The 12,702-nt window shown below is 42.1% G+C and overlaps 1 protein-coding gene across 6 annotated transcripts in view; it reads right to left on the reverse strand.

Moving 5' to 3' along the window:
• tsga10 (testis specific, 10) overlaps positions 1–12,702 on the reverse strand; it is a 94,929-nt gene that overhangs the window by 44,732 nt on the left and 37,495 nt on the right. For all 6 annotated transcript variants that reach the window (XM_055636561.1, XM_055636559.1, XM_055636562.1 and 3 more), the window contains 3 exons: positions 12,485–12,617; positions 10,479–10,702; positions 4,497–4,652 (listed from right to left, as the gene is read on the reverse strand). In XM_055636561.1, coding sequence (XP_055492536.1) covers positions 4,497–4,652; positions 10,479–10,553 — 231 coding nt within the window. In that variant the 5' untranslated portion in view covers positions 10,554–10,702; positions 12,485–12,617. The remainder of the gene's footprint in view (positions 1–4,496; positions 4,653–10,478; positions 10,703–12,484; positions 12,618–12,702) is intronic.

Consider the following 12,702-nt stretch of genomic DNA (forward strand, 5'->3'; position numbering starts at 1 on the left):
AAAATTATCACCAATGCGTCCACGATTTCCTTAAGTACCCTGGGATGCAGACCACCAGGCCCTGGGGATTTATCAGCCTTCAGTCCCATCAGTCTACCCAGCACCTTTTCCTGCCTAATGTGGATTTCCTTCAGTTCCTCCGTCACCCCAGATCCTCTGGCCACTAGCACATCAGGGAGATTTTTTGTGTCCTCCTTAGTGAAGACGGATCCAAAGTAGCTGTTCAACTCATCTGCCATTTTCTTGTTCCCAATAATAAATTCACCTTTTTCAGTCTTCAAGGGTCCAACTTTGGTCTTAATTTTTTTTTTCGCTTCACATACCTAAAGCTTTTTCTATCATCCTTTGTATTCTTGGCTAGCTTACCTTCGTACCTCATCTTTTCTCCCCGTATTGCCTTTTTAGTTATCTTATGTTGCTCTTTAAACATTACCCAATCCTCACTTCCCGCTCATCTTTGCTACGTTGTACTTCTTCTCTTTTATTTTGTCCCTGGTCAGCAACGGTCTCCCCTTACACCCCTTGGAATCTTTCTTCCTCTTTGGAATAAATTGATCCTGCACCTTCTGTATTATTCACAGAAATACTTGCCATTGTTGTTCCACTGTCATCCCTGCTAGGGTATATTTCCAGTTAACTTTGGCCATGGCTCCATAGTCCCATTTATTGAACTGTAACACCGACGCCTCCGATTTACCCTTCTCCCTCTCCAATTGTAGATTAAACGTTACCATATTATGGTCACCACCTACTAATGGCTCCTTAACCTCAAGTTAACCTTATCAAATCAGGTTCATTACACAACACTAAATCTAGAATTACCTTCTCCCTGGTAGGCTCCAATACAAGCTGCTCTAAGAATCCATCACAGAGGCACTCTACAAAGTCCCTTTATTGCGGTCCAGTACCAACCTGATTTTCCCAGTCTACCTGCATGTTGAAATCCTCCATAACACCATAGCATTACCTTCGCTACATGCCAATGTTAACTCCTGATTCAACTTGCACCCTATATCCAGACTACTGTTTGGGGGCCTGTAGATAAGTCCCATTAGGGTATTTTTACCCTTACAACTCCTTAGTTCTATCCATACTGACTCCACATCTCCTGTTTCAATGTCACCCCTTGCAAGGGACTTAATTTCATTCCTCGCCAACAGAGCTACCCCACCTCCTCTGCCCACCTGTCTGTCTTTTCGAGGAGGTATACCCTTGAATATTCAGTTCTCAGCCTGGCCCGCTTGCAGCCATGTCTCTGTAATTGTCTCTGTAATGTCCACTTTATTTCTTATACTTTGCGCATTCGTATACAACACTTTGACCTCGGTATTCACCTCCCCTCTCGCACCACTCGCAATTGGCCCTGATCTTTCGGATCAGGTAATCTGCCCAACCGAGTCCTTCACTGTCCACCGTGCTGACAGAACAGAAGCATCTGGGAAATCCAAGGGTGGAGGAGTCTACTTCATGACCAATAACAACTGGTGCAACCCTGGAAATATCAAGATGCTTTCCCGTTCCTGCTCGCTGGACCTGGAGCACCTGGCGATCTCATGCCGCCCATTCTACCTTCCCCGGGAGTTTGGTTCAGTGATCGTCACAGCCGTCTACATTCCACCGCAGGCGGACACCGACGTGGCACTATCAGCCCTACACGATGTGCTATGTCGACATCAAAACAAGTACCCGGATGCGGCTATGGTGATGGCTGGAGATTTTAATAAATCAAATCTCAAGAAGGTCATGCCGAACTTCTACCAACACATCACGTGTGCCACCAGGGGGGAGAGAACTTTGGACCACTGCTACACACCGTTCAGGAAAGGCTAAAGGCCGTTTCACTCCCTCCCCTAGGAAAATCTGACCACGCTGCCATTTTCCTGTTGCCCAGAGGATAGTTCGGGAAGCGGTAGAGACGAGGGACGTAAAGCGGTGGTCCGACCAGTCAGAGGCCATGCTGCAAGATGCGGCACCTCCCTAGCTGATAACCTGAACTCCTTTTACGCTCGTTTCGAGAGGGGCAACACCACTCCAGATCTGCCGACTATCGACAATACCGCCAGCGGGCTGGCTACCGAAGCTGAAGGGAGGAATGTGCACACATTCTCGCTGTCCGAGCACGACGTGAGGAGGGCTCTGACACGGGTGAACACGTGAAAAGCTGCAGGCCCCGATGGCATCTCGGGGCGAGTACTCAAGTCCTGTGCTACGCAGCTAGCTCCAGTGCTCACTACATTATTCAACCTCTCCCTGGCCAAGTCCGTGGTCCCTGCTTGCTTCAAAAAATCCATCGTTGTACCGGTACCAAAAAATGCCTCCCCAGCCTGTCTGAATGACTACCGTCCGGTGGCCCTTACCTCGGTAGTCATGAAATGCTTTGAGAGGCTGGTGAAGAAACACATCTGCGCCTTCCTCCCTCGGAACATGGACCCGTTGCAGTTCTCATACCGTCCGAACAGATCCACGGACGATGCAGTCTCCCAGGTCTTGCACACCACTCTCTCCCATCTGGACAGCCAGAAGGGGGGCTACGTGAGGATGCTGTTCATAGACTACAGTTCAGCCTTCAACACGATAGTCCCCACCAGACTGGCCAGGAAGCTAATGGAATTGGGGCTCAACACCTCCCTGTGTGCCTGGGTCCTGGACTTTCTCACCGCCAGGTCCCAGGTAGTCAAGATGGGAGGGAATACATCGAAGTCCCTCACCCTGAGCACAGGATCGCCCTAGGGTTGCGTCCTCAGCCCCCTATTGTACTCCCTGTACACACATGACTGTGTGGCTAGGTTCAGCTCCAACTCAATAATTAAGTTTGCTGATGACACTGTGGTGGTGGGCCTGATCTCAGACAACGACGAGAAGGCCTACCGGGAGGAGGTGGCTGATCTAGCACTCTGGTGCCAGGATAACAGCCTCCTCTTGAACATCAAAAAAACTAAGCTGATCATGGACTTTAGGAGGGCACATCATCCGAGGACGTACACTCCATTGAGGATAAATGGGGATCCTGTGGATAGGGTGAACTATTTTAAATATCTGGGAGTCCACATCTCCGAGGATATAGCATGGGCATCACACGCCTCAGCACTCGTGAGTAAGGCAAGGCAGCGCCTTTACCACCTCAGGCAATTGAGGAAATTCAGAGTGTCTCCGAGGATCCTCCAGTGCTTCTACGCAGCGGCGGTGGAAAGCATCTTGTCCGGGAACATTACCATCTGGTTTGGGAATTGCTCTGCCAAGGACAAGAAGGCTCTGCAGAGTAGTGCGTTCGGCCGAACGCACTATGGGAACTTCACTTGCCCCCCTGCAGGAACTATACATCAGGAGGTGCAACTCCAGAGCCAACAATATCATGAGAGACCCCTTCCACCCCTGCAACGGACTGTTCCAGCTGCTACGGTCAGGCAAACGCCTCCGTTGCCATGCGGTGAGAACGGAGAGGTTGAGAAGGAGTTTCTTCCCAGAGGCTATTCGGACTGTAAACGCCTATCTCACCAGGGACTAACTCTACTGAACGTTTTTCCTTCCATTATTTATTATGTAAAAGAATATGTGTGTTATGATTGTGTTTATAGTTTGTTTGGTTGTTTGGTTGTTTGTCTTTTGCACAAAAGTCCGCGAGCATTGCCACTTTCATTTCACTGCACATTTCGTATGTGTATGTGACACATAAACTTAACTTGACTTGACTTATCCCTTCTCGAACTATCCTTCCCATTAATTTGAGAGTCTTTTGTAACTTTTCCTGTACTCACTCCCCCTTCAACTCTATCTTTATACTCCCAATTTGTCAATCCCTCCCCCCCACTATTTAGTTTAAACCCACACGTGTAGCCCTAGCAAACCTGCCTGCCAGAACGTTGGTCCCCCTCCATTTAAGGTGTAACCCGTCCCTTTAGTACAGGTCACCCCTACCCCAGAAGAGATCCCAGTGCTCTATAAATCAAAATCCTTGCTCCCTGCACCAGCCCCTCAGCCACACATTCAGATCCCCTATCTCCCTGTTCCTGTCCTCACTAGCACGAGGTACTGGAAGCAATCCAGAGATAACCACTCTAGAAGTCCTGCTTTTCAGTCTTCTTCCTAACTCTCTGAACTCACGTTGCAGTACCTCCTTCCTCTTCTTCCCGGTGTCGTTTGTGCCTACGTGCACAACATCTACAGATATTTTAACAATGCAAGTATGTCGCAGCCGATGCACAGGATTAATAAAAATAGCCTGAATCAATGCAGATGTTAGCATTGAACGGGCAGAAAATGCAGAGAATTATGTTTTTCATGCAGAACATCCCTACAAATTTGAAAACCAACATCCTGTCCTGGCTGAGGCACCAGAGGATGATCTTTCTCTGGAAGCAAACTCAAGGAAGACAAAAATAAAAATGCAGTTAGATCCAGAAGGCATTTGTCCTGTATACAGAAATTGACACCGTTTTTAAAATTGTAAACATTATACATAGAAAACTATTAAAAGCATAACAAATGCCATTGCTTACCTGCTCGTAGAGGAGTTTGCTTTGGTCTCTTTCTGCAGATAAAACTTTGACATTTGCCTGGACTTCTGCCAAGTGCCTTTCATATTTGATTACCATGGCTTGAAGATCATCACGCTCTTTAATTACGCATATGAGCTCAGACTCATAGCTACCTCCCTGGTTTTAAAAATGACACCAAAATGAACCAATCTTAAATAAGCCTGTTAAGGAAACACCTGAAGAAGGGTTCAGACCCAAAAGATTCTGCCTGACCCACTGACTTACTCCAGCACTATATGTCTATCTTAAATAAACATCGCCGCCTGTTTAGAATTTTCTATATAAAGTTTTGCGCTTTCAGAATTTGATTTGTAAGGTAAATATATGAAGGGAACCAATTGTTGACAATACCTTTTAAGACCTTTCATACATATATACCTTCTGAGGGAGTTCTGGTTCTGTACTCCCCCAACAGGGAACATGTTTCCTGCATCTAGCATGTCCAATCCCTTAATAATTTAATAGATTTCTATAAGATTCCCTGTCATCCTTCTAAATTCCAGTGAATACAAGCCCAGTCGCTCCATTCTTTCATTATATGACAGTCCCGCCATCCCGGATATTAACCTCGTGAACCTAAGCTGCACTCCCTCAATAGCAAGAATGTCCTTCCCCAAATTAGGAGACCAAAACTGCACACAATACTCCAGGTGTGGTCTTACCAGGGCCCTGCACAACTGCAAAAGGGCCTCTTTGCTCCCATACTCAACTCCTCTCTTTATGAAGGCCAACATGCCATTAGCTTTCTTCACTGCCTGTTGTACCTGCATACTTACTTTCAATAACTGATGTACTAGGCCACCCATGTCTTGTTGAACTTCCTCTTTTCCTAATCTGACACCATTCAAATAATCTGCCTTCCCGTTCTTGCCTCCAAAGTGGATAACCTCACATTTATTCACATTATACTGCATCTGCCATGCATCTGCCCACTCACCCAACCAGTCCAAGTCACTCTTCATCCTCATAGCATCCTCTTCACAGTTCATACTGCCACCCAGCTTTGTGTCATCTACAAATTTGCTAATGTCACTTTTAATTCCTTCAAGGTCCCAGCACCGAGCCTTGCGGCACCCCACTAGTCACTGCCTGCCATTCTGAAAGAGGCCCGTTAATCTCTACTCTTTGTTTCCTATCTGCCAACCAATTTTCTATCGATGTCAATATCCTACCACCAATACCATGTGCTCTAATTATGTCCACTAATCTCCTGTGTGGGACCTTATCAAAGGCTTTCTGAAAGTCCAGGTACACTACATCCATTGGCTCTCCCTTGTCCATTTTGTCAAGCATGATTTCCCTTTCGTAAATCCATGCTGACTTGGACCAATCCTGTTACTGCTATCCAAATGTGCCGCTATTACATCTTTGATAATCGACTCCAGCATCTTCCCCATCACCGATGTCAGGCTAACTGGTCTACAATTCCTTGCTTTCCCTCTCCCTACTTTCTTGAAAAGTGGGATAACATTAGCTATCCTCCAATCGACAGTAACTGATCCAGAATCTATGGAACATTTCAAAGGTTTTGGGGATTGTAAAATAGGGCTTGTAAAATTGTTTTGGGGATTGTAAAATAGAATTCTTGATTTAATTCATGCATCCATTTCAACTCATCTAATAGCGGGAACTCGCAATAATCAAACCAAGGCATTAATGGACCAGAAATGTATGTTGGAAATCATAATAAATGAGGTGTTAGAGGAGATAAGTGTAAGTGTGGAATACTCAACAAAGTGTAATAAAGCCCTGCATTAAAGGGCATTTTTGAAAAGAGTTATTAGGGTTATCAGAACAGCTGTTTTTCCATGTAATACTTTTAAGGATTCTAATCCATCAACTTTCAGAGCAGTCATGGAACATAGGAACATCCGGATCAGATTGCACTATATTTTTCGTACTAAGGATTGTGGAAGAGAAAATTAGCATTAGTGGGAGTGGGAGGAGAATTCCAGTTCAACGATTCCAAGGAACTGGCAAAGTGACATGTTAGAATTGAGGAATATTGGGACCGCTCCTGGCATGTGGGATTTTCTGGTTTTAGTTTTTTAGTTTTAGAGATACAGCATGGAAACAGGCCTTTCGGCCAACCGGGTCCGTGCCAACCAGCGATCTCCATACATTAACACCATCCTACAGCCACTAGGGACAAATTTTCCGACTTACCAAGCCAATTAACCTACAAACCTGTACGTCTAAAATCTAAAATGGAGTCGTTCTTCTACAAAAGCATGTTCTAGTAGAACAAAAGAATGGCTCGGTGCCAAGTCTGAATGACTGTAAATTATATGGAAGACAATATGCAAGACAGGTTGTCTTTTCAATAACGAAATTAAGATGGGATCCTGCAGTAATAACATGTGCTTCATTCAAGGTCATAAAAAGAAGCCAAGATTGAAAAAGATAGCTGACGCTCCAGAGATAAGTAATAACTTGTTATTGGATGAGCTTGATTTGGACCTATTTTTCCTATATTCTGAAAGACTGCAGAATCTTTCAGTCATGCCATATTCAGACTTGGTAGGAGTGTTTTACTTATAAGGAAAATGTATAATTATGCTAACTCTTCTTTGTTCTGTGAGTGGGAGCACGAGAAGCACTGAGCAACGTTTGTGCTCATTGTAATCTCGCCACTCCCGTCTGACGAATCAATTAAAGATTGCCACGGTTTACCTTTAACAGTTTTTGTTGCTATCTGCTTTTTAAGAAACTAATTTGACAACGGGAAGAACGTACAACCTCCGTACAGACAGCACCCGTAGTCAGGATCGAATCCTGGTCTCTGGCACTGCATTCGCTGTAAGGCAGCAACTCTACCACTGCGCCACCATGACCGCCATATTCCTGGTTTGCCACTGTACTGTGGACTAATGTCCAATATACGGGAACATTTTATAGAATACTATGGGATCAAAGGGCATTGAAAATCCAGTTGAGATGTGAGAACGCAGCAGTTTGACCTTGACTTTCTCATCCTGATCAGATTTACGAATACACAATGTTAGTTTTCAATCTGAGATTAAGCTATTTTAATACAATTCATGGAATGTATTTTTCTTTCAACTGCATAGGGAAAATTGTGTTTCAAATAGTTTTCTTTAGTTCTGATGATTTAATCTCAGAGGACTATTGGCTATTCATTAGGGGAAAGGGAAATTTGGCTAATGAATCCAAAAGGACAGTGAAAAGAAAGTGTTCCAACAGGTTCTTAAAACTCTTGCAGCTAGTTTGTTCATTTAAATATTGTGCAGATTATACTTTGTTTTGTCATTTGTAGATTGTACATACATTAATGCAAGGAATTTATGTAACATTGGTGTAGCTTGGATAAAAGATTGCGCAACAGTTATGCGGCAATGAATGCTGAGAGATTAGATTCCAATTTACACTTGTAAAAATTGGGGTAGAGTTTATTGAGGTGCCATATCTTCAAGGTGTGCACACATCATCTACCCAAAATCTGGGTGCGGCTTCTACAGTTATGAAAATATTAAAATATTTTCACAAGGAGAAAGTGTTGGAAAGTAATTATGCAAACTGTTCCCAGGTTAGATAAACAAATCCCAGTCAGTTAATTCTGATTTGCAAAGGTGCAGCAATTGGAGACAATGAATAAGAACATTCCCTTCTCATTTTAAGCAAATTGATGCTTATTGTAAAAGTTAACCTCTTAGAAATAGAGCATGGCAAGCAACTGAGGGGTCTGTGGGGGAGTATTTTGGGAATAGTGTTCTAAACGTGGGCAAGCCAACTTTGAAAGCATTGGACAGGGACTCGCAAACGTTAATTACTTTGTTTGTGGGCAAAGGGACGTGCAGAAAGTGGGATGCTTTTAGAAGGATTGTAGTGAGAATTCAAGATATGTATGGTCCTGTTAGAGTGAAGGAGAAGGCAGGTAGGAGTAGGATCATAACAGAAACTGAGTCTCTCATCAAAAGCAGGCATAGGCAAGTATAGGCAAGTATAGATCAAGTGAATCCCTAGAGAAATACAGGTGATTAGTTTTAGTTTTTGAGACAGTGTGGAAACAGACCTTTCAGCCCTCCAAGTTCACGCTGACCATTGATCACAGGTACACTAGATATATCCTACAGGAGTATTCTTAAGATGGAAATCAGCGGGACAAAACATGAGATTTTATATATATATTATATTAAGAAAAGAGACTGAAGGGACCCGACCCAATACGTCATCTATTCCCTTTCTCTAGAGATGCTGCCTAACCCGCTCAGTTACTCCAGCATTTTGCATCTATTTAAGAAAAAGAGAATCACTTGGGAGAGAATAGGGACCCCAAAGACTAATGTGGACATCTATGTGCGGAGTTACAGGATATGGGACAACTCTTGTGTGATTACAATCTTATCTATACAATTGTACCCTTTTCTTGAGTTGATTTCATCCCTATACCACATCCTTTGATGCCATCTGAAGGTGTGTATGTCGTAGCTTGGGATGGCATCCAGGTTCCCTCACCCATCTCCTTCAATGACCCTTCTGCAATCTGTATCTCATCAGATTAATTTACAATCAGGTGGAATTTTTCCCAGTTAAATACTACTAGAAAATAAAAACAGAAACATGGAAAATAGGTGCAGGAGTAGGCCATTCAGCCCTTCGAGCCTGCACCGCCATTCAATATCCAATACTGATCATCCAACTCAGTATCCTGTACCTGCTTTCTCTCCATACCCCCTGATCCCTTTAGCCACAAGGGCCACATCTTACTCCCTCTTGAATATAGCCAATGAACTGGCCTCAACTACATTCCGTGGCAGAGAATTCCACAGATTCACCACTGTGTAAAAAATGTTTTTCTCATCTCAGTCCTAAAAGATTTCCCCTTTATCCTTAAACTGTGACCCCTTGTTCTGGACTTCCCCAACATCGGGAACAATCTTCCTGCATCTAGCCTGTCCAACCCCTTAAGAATTTTGTAAGTTTCTATAAGATCCCCGCTCAATCTTCTAAATTCTAGCGAGTACAAGCCGAGTCTATCCAGTCTTTCTTCACATGAAAGTCCTGACATCCCAGGAATCAATTGGGACCGATCAACGATTGAATATTTTTAATCTACTTGGGCAACACAACAGCATTCAATGCATGCATGCATGCACACGTTTGTTACAACATGCCATGTTAATATGAAAATATTAAAATCTTTGCAGGTAAGATCAATAGATGCATGCAGATGCAATTAGGTGTCTGTGTTGATATAAAGTTTAATGGCCCAGCAGATACCCTCAGCATCACAAAGCTGAATATTCATCATGCAATAGTAAGGAAAACCCAACTGCACTATTTAAAGGGACCATCTACTTACATGTTAGCTGCTTTTAATTCCTCTAGCTGCTGGTACTAGTCTGTGTTTGTTTGGAGTCTTCCATAGTTAATTCAAGTAGTAAAAATTGACAAGGAGCAGTGTGGCAAATAATTAAAATCGATGGTGAAAAAGGGAAGAGATAAAGGATGCTATGGATGCAAATGGTTAGCGCGAAAAAGGGGTGCATGAGGTAGGAAAAAGGAAGCAAACTAAGCCACAAATGCAGTCTTCGGCCACTGATGGTCCCTTTCCCTGGAAAAGGAGCAGAGGAGGTGGGAATGACCATATTCTCTGACTTACCACGTCATATTAAATTGACATTTTCCACATATTTTCCGTCAATTTTCCCATTATAAATCTACATTTGTTCACTTGCCCAAGTGAAAACATTACAATATATTTGCCACTTCATGTCAGTACTCAAATTTCAGTTCTGGAGAAAAGCGTTTGAGTTTATTCAATCTCATCCACCAGGGGCAACTCACCTATTCATTCTTCAGTCACCATCAGAAAACTGAGCAGCAGCAAGGAAATGATAGTGATATACGGTACAGAGACTTGAATTCACATAATTGGATGAGAAAAAATAATTTAAAAGAGATACAAAATAAATAAAATACCTTCACAGGAGATGAACGGAGTGGACTACGTCCTCTGGATGAATTGCCTTGGCCTGAAGGTTTGCTTCTCAACATTTTTAATAAGTATTCTACCTCAGATTTATAAAAATCTCTTTCCTGTGCGATATTCTTCACAAATGCATCCAACAGAAAAGGAGATTTATTTTGCTCATATGTACGGAGCTGAGTTTCTGTATCTTCAGATTCTTGATAAAAATCTAAATCTGAAATAAAACAACCAAAAAATAGAATTAGAATATTATTACTGGCTTTTCAATTAATTATTACCTAGTATCATCCAATGGAAATTTGTATTACAACTACCTTTAGGTTAGATACTCCAAAAATTCAAAAATCCAGACCAAGATTCTTGTTAAGGAAAGGAAAGGTTAAATTAGTTTAGTTTAGTGCCACGTCTACAGAGGTACAGTGATACCAGAAATAGGCAGGATTGTGGCTATGAAGCTACAATCAGATCCATGATTTTGTGGAAGGAGCAAGCTTGAGAGGCCAATAGTCATAGTCATAGAGCGATGCAGTGTGGAAACAGGCCCTTCAGCCCAACTTGCCCACAAGCTACACTAGTCCCATCTGCCCGCATTTGGTCCCTATCCCTCCAAACCTGTCCTATGCATGTACCTGTCTAAATGTTTCTTAAATGTTGGGATATTCCCTGACTCAACTACCTCCTCTCCGGCTGCTTGTTCCATTCACCCACCATCCTTTGTGTGAAAATGTCACCCCTCAGATTCCTATTAAAGTCTACTGCTCCAATATTTGTATAGCAGCTGATTTTGAAAATGTTTAAGGAACCAAGGAACTAATATATCTAGAGATGTTTTGTTTTACTGCATACTAAGAAATCAGGAGTTGCTAACCAATCTGACAACAAAGTAAATGCTCAAATTGGTCACTCAAGGAACACACACTATTTCCAACAATGTCCATATTATGTATCAACAATATACAGGCTATTCTGAACTATTTTACTTTCTAAACAGAAAATTATTTTCTGGACAATCACAATAAACTATTAAATCATGGGAACTATACCCAGCAGATCCTCTGAGAATTCATTGAATTAATAAATGTCATTGAGGATATTTTCTTATGTTGGATGGCATAAAAGACCCATATTGTTCCTGTCATTACTTCACAACCCAAAGTATTTTGATGTATTGTATTGGAATTGTTCGCCATGGCAAGCATCCACAAATAAAACCCGATAATAAACAGATAATGTCTTCTTTAAGGAATATAGGTTGATGATACCGACATAGAGGAATGCGATCCTCTATGTCAAACCAACCCACATAGTTTAATCTCTCCAGCAATACAACACTTCCTCAATATGAGACTATTGTTAGATGTCTCAAGTTGACTCAGAGGCAATAGTGGTACCAAGTCAAAATAATACAAAATATACTAAAATGGCTCTACTTACATAATCAATTTTTTGACCAACACTCTAAAGAGCATTTTACTTTTTTTTAAATCTTATTTGTAATTTATTTTTCTCCCTTCACCTCCTGAAAGCACCAACATTAACATGATTTTAAGGTTATCAACAGCCCTTACCTAAATGGTTCAGTCACCTATGAGCTCAACAATGAGTGGCAATCTGTTCGACAATGAGGATTCAAAAGTTAAGCCTGATTATGCTGTCACCCAATGACCATATCTGAACATCTTTTCCTATAGGAGGATTTCAATCAGGAATGTCAACTTCACATAACTATTATCTTTTTTTTCCCACCACTGAGAAGTCTCATCATTGCCCTGGCTGTAAATAATTAGTTCCACACAGATCAGAGATAAGGCAACAGAATTTATCATCTGCAAATCTTCACATCAAGTTAACAAATTAAAGTAACAATTATGGCAGCTGAGAAGCATAACGCCTAGCGTTTCATTGCAATTTACTGCTTCAAATCTTACAGTATTTTGTTGCTTAAAATTGATAATTTTAATACATTTAAATCAATCTTTTCCAAATAACAGCCAACCTTTATCAAAAGCAATCTCTGCTCTATTTTGTTGACAATTCTCAAACTGGGTTAACGGCCCATTGCACCCTTCAGTCTTCGCCTGTAATTCTGCTCTAATTTCCTCGAGTTGCCGCTTGGATTTTGCTGTGTCCTAGAGAAGGGGAGGAAAACTTTAAACAAGAGGCATTTAATATGTTTGCCAAATATCAAGAAATTGCTAATATTCATGAACTGAC

This window comes from Leucoraja erinacea, chromosome 6 (assembly GCF_028641065.1).
Source record: "Leucoraja erinacea ecotype New England chromosome 6, Leri_hhj_1, whole genome shotgun sequence".
Taxonomy (NCBI): Eukaryota; Metazoa; Chordata; class Chondrichthyes; order Rajiformes; family Rajidae; genus Leucoraja; species Leucoraja erinaceus.